Source organism: Salarias fasciatus, chromosome 13 (assembly GCF_902148845.1).
Source record: "Salarias fasciatus chromosome 13, fSalaFa1.1, whole genome shotgun sequence".
In the NCBI taxonomy this organism is placed as follows: Eukaryota; Metazoa; Chordata; class Actinopteri; order Blenniiformes; family Blenniidae; genus Salarias; species Salarias fasciatus.
Window position 1 is genome coordinate 260,097 of NC_043757.1, and position 16,576 is coordinate 276,672.

Sequence of the window (16,576 nt, forward strand, 5' to 3'; positions counted from 1 at the left end):
AGGTTTCAGCGTCTCAGGTTTCAGCGTCTCAGGTTTCAGCGTCTCAGGTTTCAGCGTTCAGCCTGACAGAAGCGCATTTCGGCTTTTGTCTCGCCTCACGCCACACATTGCATTTCTCACGCTGAAAAAAAACCACGGTGAATGTGTCTGGAGCGGCGCTGGAGTGGAGCCCGGAGGAATCAAACACGTGTGCAAGCCTGTCGCTTACCTGTCAAGGACAAGGAAAGGGGCGGGGCTACAAAAACCAGTGGAATAAAGCATTGTTATGACGAGAGTCTGCTGGAGAGCGAGCTGCAGACACTGATGGGAGGAGCTGCCAAAGCCACGCAGATAAAAGGTTCAAACTGGCTTCTGTTAGCGCTCAGTTCAGTCTGCTCAGCTGGGGGCCGGCCTGTCAGTCGAGACCGCTGCCCCGAAACCCGGGCCGGGTACGGGTAGAAAACGAGGATGGGTGTATGGAGGATGGGTTAAACTGAGAGGAGACGGGTTAAAGCTGGTGTCCGGAGTTTCCGTTCGTTTCCAACATATGAATCATTTTTCAGCAGAGCTTCAGTGTGTCAGTCTGGTTCATACTACAACATAATATCAGCATAAAGCAGTATAAACATGTATTTATGAGCCCCGCCTTCGTCTCATAGACCCCCATGTTATCAGATAAAGCGCCGGTCAGCGTCAGCCAATAGGCTTGGAGCTTCCGCCTTGTCCTGCTGTCAGTCAGCTGGAGCAGCCAGAGAGCACGTCGCTCGCCCAGCAGGGGAGAGTTAGCTACAGCAGATATATCCACCGTCTGCTGGACGTCCAGCGGAAACAGCTCAACATGGAGGATGCTGCAGGACTGGAGGCTCTCATTTTCACCCCACAGGTAATAGCGTGCACAATTAAAGGGGCGTGGCTTGGTCGCTCATGGAAGCAGAGGGAGGCGGAGCCTCCAGATGTTGGATTAAAAAAAACTCTCTCTTTCAAAACTCTGGACAGGAGCTTTAATCTCAGAGGACTGGTTAATCTGAGAGGACGGGTTTACCCAGGGCTCACCAGGGTTTACCCAGGGTTCACCAGGGTTTACCCAGGGTTCACCAGGGTTTAAGCAGGGTTTACCAGGGTTTACCCAGGGTTCACCAGGGTTTAAGCAGGGTTTACCAGGGTTCCCAGGGTTTCAGCAAGGTTCACCAGGGTTTAACCAGGGTTCACCAGGGTTCTCCAGGGTTTAACCAGGGTTCACCAGGGTTCTCCAGGGTTTAACCAGGGTTCACCAGGGTTCTCCAGGGTTTAACCAGGGTTCTCCAGGGTTTCAGCAAGGTTCACCAGGGTTTAACCAGGGTTCACCAGGGTTTAACCAGGGTTCACCAGGGTTCTCCAGGGTTTAACCAGGGTTCTCCAGGGTTCTCCAGGGTTTAACCAGGGTTCTCCAGGGTTTCAGCAGGGTTTACCAGGGTTTACCCAGGGTTCTCCAGGGTTTAACCAGGGTTCACCAGGGTTCTCCAGGGTTTCAGCAGGGTTCACCAGGGTTTAACCAGGGTTCACCAGGGTTCACCAGGGTTTAACCAGGGTTCACCAGGGTTCTCCAGGGTTTAACCAGGGTTCTCCAGGGTTTCAGCAGGGTTTACCAGGGTTTACCCAGGGTTCTCCAGGGTTTAACCAGGGTTCACCAGGGTTCTCCAGGGTTTCAGCAGGGTTCACCAGGGTTTAACCAGGGTTCACCAGGGTTTAAGCAGGGTTTACCCAGGGTTCACCAGGGTTTAAGCAGGGTTTACCAGGGTTTACCCAGGGTTCTCCAGGGTTTAACCAGGGTTCACCAGGGTTTAAGCAGGGTTTACCAGGGTTCACCAGGGTTTAACCAGGCTTTACCCAGGGTTCACCAGGGTGCGGGCGGCGGTTCACCTTGAGCTGGGTGTTAAAAGCGTCGATCTCCAGCAGCTTGGCTCTGGTTTCTCTCTCCACGGCGTCCAGCTGCTCTCGGAGCTGCTGCCTGCTGGACTCCTTCTGCTCCACGGCCTTCTGGACCGTCGACAGGCCGTCACCTGAACACAAACACATAAACTTCGTATAAACAACTCAATCTGGTCATTTTGCATTATTATTCCACAGCGTAGTGAATGTGTGGATTATAACGTGTCCACCAAAGTGTTTTGGGGTTGTTGGATTGTGTATTTGATGAGTTTGACGAGGGGGAACAAAAGTACCGTCCACTTCCATTGTGTCCGTCCTGAAAACCTTCCTGACTCTCCTCTGGATAAACAACAGCTCGCCTCACAGAAACAGTCCGTCTGCTGCTCTAATGACCAAGGAATTGCGCTAAATGGGACTATCGCTTTAAGAAGGTTGAGAAGGAAGAGAGCCGAGGTTTCGGGGGGGGGGACGGTCCTGCCTGGACGGTTCGGCGGGCCGGATTCAGCCTGTGGGCCGCCAGTTGATGATCGCTAAAGTATTATATTATTAGCGTTAGCTTGGCAGCGCTTTTGACCGGCGCTGTTTCACAGCAAAGTTTCCACATGGCGTCCTCCACAGCGGCGCTCTGGCACCAGGACCTCCTCGCCCTCCATGTGATTAACGAAGCCTCGCTCACCAAAGCCGAGACGGCAGGGCGAGCGAGGCTGCTGCTACTGCTGCTGTTACTGCTGCTGTTACTGTTACTGCTGCTGCTGTTACTGCTGCTGTTACTGCTGCTGTTACTGCTGCTGTTACTGTTACTGCTGCTGCTGTTACTGCTGCTGTTACTGTTACTGCTGTTACTGCTGCTGTTACTGCTGTTACTGCTGCTGCTACTGCTGCTGTTACTGCTGCTGCTGTTACTGCTGCTGTTACTGCTGCTGTTACTGTTACTGCTGTTACTGCTGCTGTTACTGCTGTTACTGCTGCTGTTACTGCTGCTGTTACTGCTGCTGTTACTGTTACTGCTGCTGTTACTGTTACTGCTGTTACTGTTACTGCTGCTGTTACTGTTACTGCTGTTACTGCTGCTGTTACTGCTGCTGTTACTGTTACTGCTGCTGCTGTTACTGCTGCTGCTGTTACTGCTGCTGTTACTGCTGCTGCTGCTGCTGCTGCTGCTGTTACTGCTGCTGCTGTTACTGCTGCTGTTACTGCTGCTGTTACTGCTGCTGTTACTGCTGCTGCTGCTGTTACTGCTGCTGCTGCTGTTACTGCTGCTGCTGTTCCTGCTGCTGCTGCTGTTACTGCTGCTGTTCCTGCTGCTGTTACTGCTGCTGTTACTGTTACTGCTGCTGCTGTTACTGCTGCTGTTACTGTTACTGCTGCTGCTGTTACTGCTGCTGCTGTTACTGCTGCTGTTACTGCTGCTGCTGCTGCTGCTGCTGCTGTTGTTACTGCTGCTGCTGTTACTGCTGCTGTTACTGCTGCTGCTGTTGTTACTGCTGCTGCTGTTCCTGCTGCTGCTGCTGTTACTGCTGCTGCTGTTACTGCTGCTGTTACTGCTGCTGCTGCTGCTGCTGCTGCTGTTACTGCTGCTGCTGTTCCTGCTGCTGCTGCTGTTACTGCTGCTGCTGTTACTGCTGCTGTTACTGCTGCTGCTGCTGCTGCTGCTGCTGTTACTGCTGCTGCTGTTACTGCTGCTGTTACTGCTGCTGCTGCTGTTACTGCTGCTGCTGTTACTGCTGCTGTTACTGCTGCTGCTGCTGTTACTGCTGCTGCTGTTCCTGCTGCTGCTGCTGTTACTGCTGCTGTTCCTGCTGCTGTTACTGCTGCTGTTACTGTTACTGCTGCTGCTGTTACTGCTGCTGTTACTGTTACTGCTGCTGCTGTTACTGCTGCTGCTGTTACTGCTGCTGTTACTGCTGCTGCTGCTGTTACTGCTGCTGCTGTTCCTGCTGCTGCTGCTGTTACTGCTGCTGCTGTTACTGCTGCTGTTACTGCTGCTGCTGCTGCTGCTGCTGCTGTTACTGCTGCTGCTGCTGTTGTTACTGCTGCTGCTGTTACTGCTGCTGTTACTGCTGCTGCTGCTGTTACTGCTGCTGCTGTTACTGCTGCTGTTACTGCTGCTGCTGCTGTTACTGCTGCTGCTGCTGTTACTGCTGCTGTTCCTGCTGCTGCTGCTGTTACTGCTGCTGTTCCTGCTGCTGTTACTGCTGCTGTTACTGTTACTGCTGCTGTTACTGCTGCTGTTACTGTTACTGCTGCTGCTGTTACTGCTGCTGCTGTTACTGCTGCTGTTACTGCTGCTGCTGCTGCTGCTGCTGCTGTTGTTACTGTTACTGCTGCTGCTGTTACTGCTGCTGCTGTTACTGCTGCTGTTACTGCTGCTGCTGCTGTTACTGCTGCTGCTGCTGCTGCTGTTACTGCTGCTGCTGCTGTTACTGCTGCTGCTGTTCCTGCTGCTGCTGCTGTTACTGCTGCTGCTGCTGTTCCTGCTGCTGCTGCTGTTACTGCTGCTGCTGTTACTGCTGCTGCTGCTGCTGCTGTTCCTGCTGCTGCTGCTGTTACTGCTGCTGCTGTTCCTGCTGCTGCTGTTCCTGCTGCTGCTGCTGTTCCTGCTGCTGCTGCTGTTACTGCTGCTGCTGTTACTGCTGCTGCTGCTGCTGCTGCTGTTCCTGCTGCTGCTGTTCCTGCTGCTGCTGCTGCTGCTGTTCCTGCTGCTGCTGCTGTTCCTGCTGCTGCTGCTGCTGCTGCTGTTCCTGCTGCTGTTCCTGCTGCTGTTCCTGCTGCTGCTGCTGTTCCTGCTGCTGCTGCTGCTGCTGTTCCTGCTGCTGCTGCTGTTCCTGCTGCTGCTGCTGTTACTGCTGCTGCTGTTCCTGCTGCTGCTGTTCCTGCTGCTGCTGCTGTTACTGCTGCTGCTGCTGGCACTCCGCCATGATGTCAGATTCTGAGTTTTATGCAACTTTGTGCATAAAATAAATAATTCACCCGCTCTCTGGAACTCCCTCCCAATCAGTGTCAGATCAGCGGAGTCTGTCGACTCCTTTAAAAAGCAGCTGAAGACTCTGATTCTGACTCTGTTGCTTCTTTTCCTGTTTTTGTGTTGTTTTCTGCGCTGTTTTTATCCCTTTTTGTTTATGCTGTGTAAAGCATTTTGTGGCACAATGATCTAGAAAGGTGCTATACAAATAAAGTTTAGTATTATTATTTATTATTATCATGATTATTATTATTATTATTATTATTATCATTATTATTATAATAATTCAAAGTAATCACGAATATGACAAATATTCGTGAATATGTAAAAAAAGTGCGATTGAGGAACACTGTAATGATGGTGACAGCCCTACGTGCAGGTGGGATAAATGCGACCTGCCGTTCAGACTGAAGCCGCATGGCGAAAGATCAGATACGTGTCGGATTTAGGAGCACATACCCAAGAGGCCGGGTCGCATTTGAAAACAATCTGATCTGTGTTGTTCAGACTGTCCTGAATAGATCCGATCCAGGTCGCATTGGGGCTGAACAATCGGACTGGGTCATTCAGCCTGCAGTCTGAACGTCGCCTTGGAGGGAGAAATGCTGGTTTCTGCCGTGCACTGAACCCTGTCCTGTCACGCTGTGCATTGTCGCGAGTGGCACGCGCTTCCGAAAAGCACTTGTTTTGGATTAATCAACCTCTTTTCTTGTCATCGTCTGGTATTTTGTGAACCTTAAGGTGTCTTTTCAACGTATGGACATTTGTTGGCATCCTGTGCTCCCCTCACTGCGAACGAGGACTTTTCGGAGCGGACCCCAAGTGGACTTAGCAACTTAGCTGCTAACCAGCCGCTAACTCTGTGGGTTGTTGCTGCTTGTGCTGTTCTTGTGGTGCATGCTGTGCATGTCAAGATGCCACCAAGAAGAGGACCGTCTCCCGAGGAGTTTGAGGATATAAAAGCCGCCCTCGACTTTCTTACTGGGGAGCTAGCCACTGTCAGAGAGCAACAAACGCGATTGTCCCTGCGGGAGCAGGTAAGTGCGCTTCGTATACAAAGCGCTGAAAAAGATCGGCGCATTGTGGACTTGGAGCGACGTGTGGATGAGTTGGAACAATACACCTGCAAGAATGACTTAATGGTGACTGGGATCAAAACCAAGCAGGAGCGGCGGCCGCCGACGCCGTCAGCGGGCCGCCCAGTGAGGAGGAGCGACAGGTCGCGACCTTCCTCCACAACACGGGGATAGGGACGGCCCTGGGCCACATCGAGGCCTGCCGCCCGCTGCCCTCCCGGAACAACGTCACTCCAGCTGTCGCTCTGCGGTCTGGAAACCGTAAAGACAAAGTGGCTCTGCTAAAACAAGGCCGCAAACTTAAAGGAACCAACGTTTACATCAATGAACATCTGACCAAGAGGAATGTGGACACTGCGAAAAAGCCAGACAACTGAGAAAACAGCAAAGGATCCAGCACACATGGATTTCCAACTGCAAAGTCTACATAAAACTAAACGGGTCCCCAGAGAACGCCAAAGCGCTGGTGGTGAGAAAGATGGAGGAACTGGATGTATATGTAGAACCATGGCACAGAACAAGGTAACGCATGACACTATTCCTCTTCTCTGAACATCACGAACCAGAGTCCAACACGAAACATGAATGCAGCACCAAACAGCGAGATGTGGGTACGCTGCAGAGAATCCTTCAACATAAACAAATGGAACTTGATTCTTTTAATTCCATGGAGTGTAACACACTCGATCTGTCTGAGATGGACCCTGATAACAACTGTCTTTCCACTTCTGCTGGAGAATGTAACTATTTCACTCAAGATCAATACAACAGCAAAGTAAACTCTGAGGGAAAGCTATCAACGATACATTTGAATAGCAGAAGCACGTGCTCGAATTTCAATCATATCAAAGAATATTTGACCAAATTTAAGTCCTCATTCAGCATTATTGCAATTTCAGAAACCTGGATCAATAATCACAGAGACAGAGTTTGTCCTTGATAATAATCAGGTCAAATTTATGAATAGAGAAAGAAAAATGGGAGGCGGGGTAGCTCTATTTATTCACAAATCTGTAAAATATGAAGTTCTGTCTAATCTGTCATTCACAATAGCTGAGATCATGGAATGTTTAACAACTGAGATTTGTAACGGAAACCAGAAAAACATTGTTGTAAGTCGTACCGTTCACCTGGGTCTAATATCAAAACCTCTACAGAAATAATGGAAGAAAGATTTTCTCTTTCCAATCAAACATTATTATTCATCTGTGGTGACTTCAACATCGATTTACTGAACTCAACCAAACAAACTGCAATAGATGATTTTTCTGATACAATGCACAGTTTGTCTCTATACCCCACAATAACTAAACCTCGCAGGACAACATCGCACAGAGCAACAATACTTGATAATACATTTACTAATAACATGGGAGTTCCTGCAACCGGTGGTCTGTTGCTGTGTGATATCACGGATCACTTGCCTGCTTTCACTCTGTGTGATTAGAAACTTAATGTCATTAAAGAAGATAAGAAGGTTACTTGTAAACGAATAAAAAATGAAGAAACAATCAAAGCTTTTAACAACAGCCTGAAAGACCAAGACTGGAGTGCTGTCACCTCAGAAACAAAGGCAGACCATGCTTCTGACAACTTCTTGAACACATTTGTCTCTGTATGATACTCACTGTCCAGTTAAAGTATACAGCTTAAAAAGCAAATCTGTGAAAAGCCCCTGGCTTACCAAAGGAACATTAAATGGTCTGGTCTGGTTTTATTTACACAGGGACAGTGTACAAAATAACATGAACCACAAAGGAGAGGTGCTTTGTACCAGGTTACAGCAAAAATGCTCATTTCCACCCGTCGTCCCGGGGCAGGTTGATGTTACAGGCTGTAAAAACTGATTCTGAGTGGAGCTGGAACATGATGACCATGTCTTACAAAGCTGCTGTCTTAACATCTTTCATAACATTTCATTTGAGAGACATTTGCCTTAAAAACACATCGTCACCCATTTCTACACTCAAGCTCTTTCACTCACTCGTCACACCACAGTTTAAAAGTGGCTACAAACCTGATTTTTTATCAGTCATTCTTTTGTTAAACGCACAAATGTTTTGAAACTGGTCCACGCAAGAATCTCAGTTGGTAGTGAGTTCCACCGATTCATTGAAGCTCTAGAGAAGGCCGATCGAGCCAACGCAGTTCCACACTTAGGAACGCTGCGTTCTCCTCTGGTTGTAGATCGAGTTGTTCGGTTCATTTTTTCAGAACACAGGGCCACAAATGTTCTCAGTGGAGGTGCTGCGAGACCTTTATTTTGAAAAGAAGGCATACATTTGAGTAGAATATTTGATTTTCCAAGTTCAATATTTGATATTTAGTTAGAATAGAACAATGATGGTAACGCCTGGGTTTTCCATCGTGGATCTTAAGCACATATTTATACATTGATTCAGGAGGTCTCAGAGCAGTACCACAACCCTGTGACCAACTCGATATACAATACAGAAAACGCGACAAGATCATGGAGTTTAGGTAGAGATGGGAAGCCTCAGTGGTCAAAGATCCCCGTATGTACTTAAAGTTTGACAAGCTGAACTTTAGAGTATTTCGAAGTTTCATTATATGTTTTTTTAAAAGTTAAAAGTTTGGTCCAAGGTCACACCCAAATAGGTAAATTCATCAACATGTTTGATTTTTTTACCATCAATAAAAATATTTGGAATATTTAAGTGTTTAACTTTGTTTGTAAAAAGTACATAACGACTGTTTTGTCAGTATTTAATGTTAACCAGTTTGGACACAGCCGGTCAGACGCCCCCTGCATCTGCTCTGTTACCTGGGTTGCCACATCCATTTCATTTTTGCCATGGACAAATAATACAGTGTCGTCTGCGTACATGATGACATTTGCAGTGCAGACAGAGGGGAGATCATTGGTACAGAGGCTGAAAAGCAAGGGCCCCAAGATGGAGCCCTGCGGTACTCCCGTTGTGTAGTTTTTAAGTGAAGAAGAGGTGTTTTTAATCCTTACACTGTGTTCTCTGTCACTGAGGTACGACTTGGTCCAGTTTATAGTTTGATTGGAGAGCTGGAAGCTGGTCAGCTTGTGCAGGAGTGTGTCATGGCTGACCGTGTCCAAAGCCTTGCGGAGGTGGAGGAATACCGCCCCCACCACTCCTCCTTTATCGAGGCTCGATTTAACTTCCTCGATAAAGCAGCAACAGGCAGCTTCTGTAGAGCATCCACCTCTGAAAGCAAACTGTATCGGGCTGTTCAGGTGTTCAGTCAGCTGCTGTGCTTGAACTTTTTCATAGGTTTTTGAGATTGTGGGGAGGATAGTAACGGGGCGGTAACTGCTAACCTCCTGTTTGTCACCTGATTTATGAACAGGCGTGATTATGCCAGTTTTCAGTTTGTAAGGGAATGTACTGTCACATATTGATTGATAATTATTTTTGTAGGAGGTGGGCATAAGATTTCTTTATGCATTTTTAAAAATGAGCTATCCATCCCACAGACATCTTTAGCCTTACTATAGTTTAGTTCATTAATAACTCTATAAATTTGTTCTTCATCTATGGGCTTCAGATCAAATAAACCAAGTTTATTGCTGGTAAAAAAAATAAAACTCTATATAAACTGTTTGAGTACAAAAGCAAAGATGCAGAACAAAGATATAAGACATATAAAAATAAATTAACAGATATAATTAGAACAGCTAAGCAGTTATATTATAAACAAATTCTATATAAAAACAAAAGTAATATAAAGAAGACATGGGGCGTACTAAAGGGAATAGTAAAACCAGGATCAGAAAAAGCGAAGTATCCGAACTATTCTGATGACATAAATGGTGATAATCATGACATGAATAATACTGTAAATACTTTCAACCATTTTTTTGTGACTGTTGGCCCAGAGCTGTCTGCTGAGATCCCGACCAGTCCAGATCTCTGAAATAATGGTCCAAAGGAAAGGAATTCACACTCCATGTCTCTTTCTCCTACTGATGAGCCACAAGTCCAAAAAGTTGTTCTCAGCTGTAAAAGCAAGTATTCCCCTGCCTGCCATGATACTGACATGTCTCTTGTTAAAAAACTGTGGATAATATGGAAAAAGCACTGGAACACATCTGCAAGGCAGCGTCTCAGTCTGGCTGCTTCCCAAGTAACATGAAAACAGCAGAAGTGACACCACTGTTCAAAAGTGGAAACAAACAGTTTCACTGATGACCGTCCGGTTTCTTCGTTGTCTCAGTTTTCAAAAATAAGAGAGAAAATATTTAATTCTCGACTTGAACATTTTGTAAACAAACATCACCTAACAAGTGAAAAGCAGCTGCAGAGCGAACAGACCTCCAGCGGCTCTGGCCGGAGCAGTGAGGAAACTACAAATGCACTGATCGATTGCCGATGATCCCGAACACCACGGCAGCGTCAACAGCGTCTCGCTCGAGGCCGAGACGCTCAGTCCACCGAGACACGGCGCGCGGCGGAGCGGCGGCGGCGGCGGCGAGGCAGCAAGACCGCGGCACGGCGACACCGGCAGCGAACCCGGGCACCAGGGACAGAGGCGTGCGCCCGTGGGTACCGGCGCGCGAGGCCGCGGCGCCAGCCCGACGCGGCCGCGGCGCTGCACCGCGGACCTGGCCCGCACCCCCCGGTCCCGAAGGCGGACGGGATCGCCGCCGACCTGCGGGAGGACATCGCCGGCTGCGGGAGGAGCTCAGGGACAGAGACGATCTGCCGGAGCGGGCCCGGACGCCGGCCGAGGGACAATCCGCCATCGGCTCGTCCTTCAACAGCGGCGCTCCAGCTCCCTGGCTCCTCCTGCTCCACTCCGGACCGTCGGCGCTCCCGGGCGGAGGTGGTGGTGCGGGGCCGCGAGGCCAAGCCCACCGCGGCTTCGCCTCCACTGCCCCTCTCCACCCGCTTCCTGGCCCTGACGCAGTACCACGACAGCCCGGCGGGCGGCGCCGCCGCCGCCGCCGCCTCCTCCAGACACCGCGTCCCCCGGACTGCTTTTGCTTTTAAACCACAAACGACTCTTTTAACAGTGAAACTCCACCGAGAGCCACATCCAGCCCCCCCCCCCCCCCCACCACCCCCCCCACCCCCCCCCACCATCCCCCCCCCCCCCCCCCCCCCACCATGAACATGGCGCTGCTGAATGTGTCTCTCTCTGAAACAAATCCTTTATTATTAATGATCTGATCTTAGACAGTAACTCAGACGCTCTGCTTCTCACTGAGACACGGCGGCTCTGAGCTCCTGCTCTCCTCACTGAGGCCCCCCCCCCCCCCCCCCCAGTTTAACTCTTTATCTTCCAGCAGACAGGCTGAGAGGCTGGAGGGACGGCTGCATTTAAAGAACTCATTTAGCGTGTGTGCAGCGGCTTTTAATACTTTTACTTCTTTTGAGCACCACGCCTTTGTTTCTAGCAGTCCCCCATCCTGCTGAACAGAGTCCAGACCCCCTCAGTACTCTAGACCCCCTCAGTACTCCAGACCCCCTCAGTACTCTAGACCCCCTCAGTACTCCAGACCCCCTCAGTACTCCAGACCCCCTCAGTACTCTAGACCCCCTCAGTACTCCAGACCCCCTCAGTACTCCAGACCCCCTCAGTACTCTAGACCCCCTCAGTACTCCAGACCCCCTCAGTACTCCAGACCCCCTCAGTACTCCAGACCCCCTCAGTACTCTAGACCCCCTCAGTACTCTAGACCCCCTCAGTACTCTAGACCCCCTCAGTACTCCAGACCCCCTCAGTACTCTAGACCCCCTCAGTACTCTAGACCCCCTCAGTACTCCAGACCCCCTCAGTACTCCAGACCCCCTCAGTACTCTGGTCTTTTATCAGTGAATTTTCAGAACTTTTAACAATAATTCATTCTAAATATAGTATAATTTTAATAACTGGTGATTTTAACCTACATGTTGACGACATCTCGGACTCAATGTCCAGAGAATTTTTAAACCTTTTAAACTGTTTAGATTTTAAACAGCATGTCACACAACAGAGGACACACCCTGGACCTGGTTCTAACCCCCTGGACCTGGTTCTGACCCCCTGGACCTGGTTCTAACCCCTGGACCTGGTTCTGACCCCCTGGACCTGGTTCTAACCCCCTGGACCTGGTTCTGACCCCCTGGACCTGGTTCTGACCCCCTGGACCTGGTTCTAACCCCCTGGACCTGGTTCTGACCCGGTCTGTCCATCAGTGTGTCCTCTGGTGTTGACCTGGCTGTGTCTGACCACTGCTGTTTTTTAACATCACCAGTTTTAACCAGCAGGGGGCCCCGGTGAGAGCAGTGAGGAGACCTGCCTTCCTCCTGAAGTGGCTGCAGAGTTTATACAGATCTTACAGAGCCCTCCTGCTGGGATTTTACCAGCACCCTGTGATTTTATCGTTGATGATTTTAACAGTAAACTGAAGTCCAGTCTGGACTCAGTCGCTCCACTTTTAACTAAAACAATCAAGGGCCATCCCAAACCCCCCTGGAGGAAAAACGATACAATCATCACACTGAAAAGAAACTGCAGGAGAGCTGAAAGAAGGTGGAGGAAATCCAAGTTGACTGTTCATCACCAGATTCTACGTCAACAACTCAAAATCTACAATAATGCAGTGAAACAGGCTGAACTTCCCACTTCTCTCAACGTATTCCAGACAGGAAAGACAACCCCCGCTTCCTCTTCTCCACCTTCTACATTTTAACTGGCTCTAATTTTAATAAAGCTTTTAAGGAGCCGACAGACGCTCTCTGTGAAGACTCTGCAGACCACCTCAGAACTAAGATCCTGGACATCAGGTCCAGTCTTTTACCCCAACAGGTTTTATCAGTGAACACAGCTGAACCGTTGTCCCTGTCTGAGGACACACTGGACAGTCTGGACCTGGTTGATGAAGGACTCTTGGTCCAGTTTTCTCCCAAGTAAAGTCAACAACCTGCCTTCTAGATCCCATCCCCACCACTGTTTAAATCACTTCATGGATTCCTGGAGGAACAGATTTTAAATATCATGAGCTGCTCTCTTCAGACGGCGTCTTCCCCACTGCCTTCAGAACGGCGGTGGTGAAGCCCCTTCTGAAGGAGAGCAGTTTACTGGATTTTCCGGATTATAAGTCACACTTTTTCTCACGGTGAGGCTGGTCCCGCGACTTGGACTCCAGAGCGACTTATATATGGTATGTCCCCCCCCACTCCCCCCACCTCCCCCCACTCACAGCCACCAGAGGGCGCTCTCAGATTGTGTGTCAATATCTGCTACTCCTGTCACTCCGGAACCTCTCAAAATATATCACGTAAACATTAGCTTGCTTGGACAACGGAGAAAGACGGAACACAAATGCTTCCCAAAAGAAAATCATATTCTGCAGATTATAAACTGCAAGCAGTTAAATATGCAGCTGAAAATGGCGATCGAGCAGCAGAGCGAAGGTTTGGCGTGAGCGAGAAACTTGTGAGGGACTGGCGAGAAGCGGAGGATACTCTGACTGCAATGAAGAAAACCAAAAAAAGCTAACCATGGACTAAAAGCTGGATGGCCACAGCCGGAGGAACGAGTTCACAAATGGGTGCTTGAACCACGCGCTGCCGGGAGAGGCTCGTCCACAGTGCAGCTACGCCTCCGCGCTCAGGTCGTTGCCAAGGAAATGAATGTAAACGACTTTACGGGAGGACCTTCCCGCTGTTACTGCTTCACGCAACGACGCCGCCTCTCTATCAGAGCACCAACAACAGTGTCGCAGAAACTGCCAGCAGACTTCGAAGCCAAGATCGACAGTTTCCGTGAGTTTCTTAAAAAGCAAGTCACTGAGCACAACGTGACACCGGATCATACTGTTAACATGGATGAAGTCCGCCTCACGTTCGACATCCCGATGGGCCGAAGCGTGGCGGAGAAAGGCGAAAAGGGCGTGAACATCGTAACAACCGGTCATGAGAAATCACACTTCACAGTGGTGCCGGCATGTTGTGGAGATGGATCGAACTGCCACCAATGGTCATCCTGAAACGGAAAACCAGGCCAAATATCCAATCCCCCACAGTTGTTGTGGCCGTGAATGAGAAAGGATGGATGATCAAGATATGAAGAACTTCTGGCTGACAAAGTGCTACACTGAGCGTCCGGATGGCTTCTTCAAAACACGCAAAGCCTTGCTTGTGATGGACAGCGCGCGCGCATCCCTCCACAGCTGAAAGAGAAACTAAAGGTTCTCGGCACCATCCCCGCCGTCCTCCCTGGAGGCTGAACTAAAATACTCCAGCCCCTTGACATCTCGGTCAACCGGTGTTTTAAGGCAGTTTGGCGTCAGCTGTGGGAGCAGCGGATGACAGACGGAGAACACAGCTTCACGGCAACCGGGAGGACGAGCCACGCAACTTTCATGGAAGTCATTGGATGGATCGGCAACGCATGGGCTTCAGTGACAGCCGAAACCGCACCGTCGGGATTCAGAAAGGGCGGAATAATAACTGGGACGGATGCCGACTCTGACGACGGCCACGCAGACGAGGAAGTGCCGCGCCCTCTGCTTCCAGAGTTGGCGGAGTTCTTCAAAAGTGACACGAAGGATGAAGAATTCAATGGATTTGGTGGCGATTTTGAGTGAGACTTGAGTGACAGTGAGTTTTGTGAACCACTTACGTAGTTGTTTAAGTCCCGTTGTTCAAGCGGCTAATATATTATGCTAATGTCCCACATGTTCATAAAGTTAACAGAGCCTGTTACTCAACATATTATTACTGCACTTTATATCCTCAAGATAAAATGTCTGTTTTTGGTGTCTGACACGAAATAAATTTCGATCGAAAAATGCGACTTGTAGTCCGGTGCGACTTACATGTTTTTTTCTTATTCATCATGCATTTTTTTGGCAGGTGTGACATATACTCCGGAGCGACTAATAATCTGAAAAATACGATAGACCCCAATGTTCTTAACAACTACAGACCAGGATCCAACTGACCGTCTTTAAGTAAAGTTTTAGAAAGACTGGTTTTTAACCAAGTCAATGACTTTTTAATGATCAATAACATTTTAGAAAGACATCAGTCTGGTTTTAGAGTGAACCACAGTACCGAGACGCCCTTTAATTAAAGATTTTAAATGATATCAGGTGGAACTTAGATAATAAAAAGCTCACAGTGATGGTTCTGCTGGACCTAAGTGCTGCTTTTGACACAGTAGACCACCACATTTTAATAAACAGACTGAGTCACCTGGTGGGCCTCTCTGGTACTGTTCTTACCTGGTTCAGGTCTTTTCTCACAGATCCATGTTTTTATGTAAGTTTGGATACTTGTTCCTCAGGAACCCATGAAATTAGGTGTGGGGTTCCCCAAGGTTCAATGTTAGGTCCCATACTTTTTAATCTCTACATGCTTCACTTGGGGACGTCATCAGGAGACACAGCATCAGTTTCCATAGCTACGCTGACGATACTCAGCTGTTCATCAGTTTCCATAGCTACGCTGACGACACTCAGCTGTTCATCAGCTTCCATAGCTACGCTGACGACACTCAGCTGTTCATCAGTTTCCATAGCTACGCTGACGACACTCAGCTGTTCATCAGTTTCCATAGCTACACTGACGACACTCAGCTGTTCATCAGTTTCCATGGTTATGCTGACGACACTCAGCTGTTCATCAGTTTCCATAGCTACGCTGACGACACTCAGCTGTTCATCAGTTTCCATAGCTACACTGACGACACTCAGCTGTTCATCAGTTTCCATGGTTATGCTGACGACACTCAGCTGTTCATCAGTTTCCATAGCTACGCTGACGACACTCAGCTGTTCATCAGTTTCCATGGTTATGCTGACGACACTCAGCTGTTCATCAGTTTCCATGGTTATGCTGACGACACTCAGCTGTTCATCAGTTTCCATAGCTACACTGACGACACTCAGCTGTTCATCAGTTTCCATGGTTATGCTGACGACACTCAGCTGTTCATCAGTTTCCATGGTTATGCTGACGACACTCAGCTGTTCATCAGTTTCCATAGCTACGCTGATGACACTCAGCTGTTCATCAGTTTCCATGGTTATGCTGACGACACTCAGCTGTTCATCAGTTTCCATGGTTATGCTGACGACACTCAGCTGTTCATCAGTTTCCATAGCTACGCTGACGACACTCAGCTGTTCATCAGTTTCCATGGTTACGCTGACGACACTCAGCTGTTCATCAGTTTCCATAGCTACGCTGACGACACTCAGCTGTTCATCAGCTTCCATAGCTACGCTGACGACACTCAGCTGTTCATCAGTTTCCATAGCTACGCTGACGACACTCAGCTGTTCATCAGTTTCCATAGCTACACTGACGACACTCAGCTGTTCATCAGTTTCCATGGTTATGCTGACGACACTCAGCTGTTCATCAGTTTCCATAGCTACGCTGACGACACTCAGCTGTTCATCAGTTTCCATAGCTACACTGACGACACTCAGCTGTTCATCAGTTTCCATGGTTATGCTGACGACACTCAGCTGTTCATCAGTTTCCATAGCTACGCTGACGACACTCAGCTGTTCATCAGTTTCCATGGTTATGCTGACGACACTCAGCTGTTCATCAGTTTCCATGGTTATGCTGACGACACTCAGCTGTTCATCAGTTTCCATAGCTACACTGACGACACTCAGCTGTTCATCAGTTTCCATGGTTATGCTGACGACACTCAG

The 16,576-nt window shown here is 48.9% G+C and overlaps 1 protein-coding gene across 1 annotated transcript in view; it reads right to left on the minus strand.

Annotated features, from left to right (window-relative positions):
* The window catches only part of itsn1 (intersectin 1 (SH3 domain protein)), a 96,118-nt gene that overhangs the window by 56,133 nt on the left and 23,409 nt on the right, over window positions 1–16,576 (minus strand). The window contains exon 10 of the mRNA XM_030106486.1: window positions 1,879–2,018. Within this exon, the coding sequence (XP_029962346.1) occupies window positions 1,879–2,018 (140 nt within the window). The remainder of the gene's footprint in view (window positions 1–1,878; window positions 2,019–16,576) is intronic.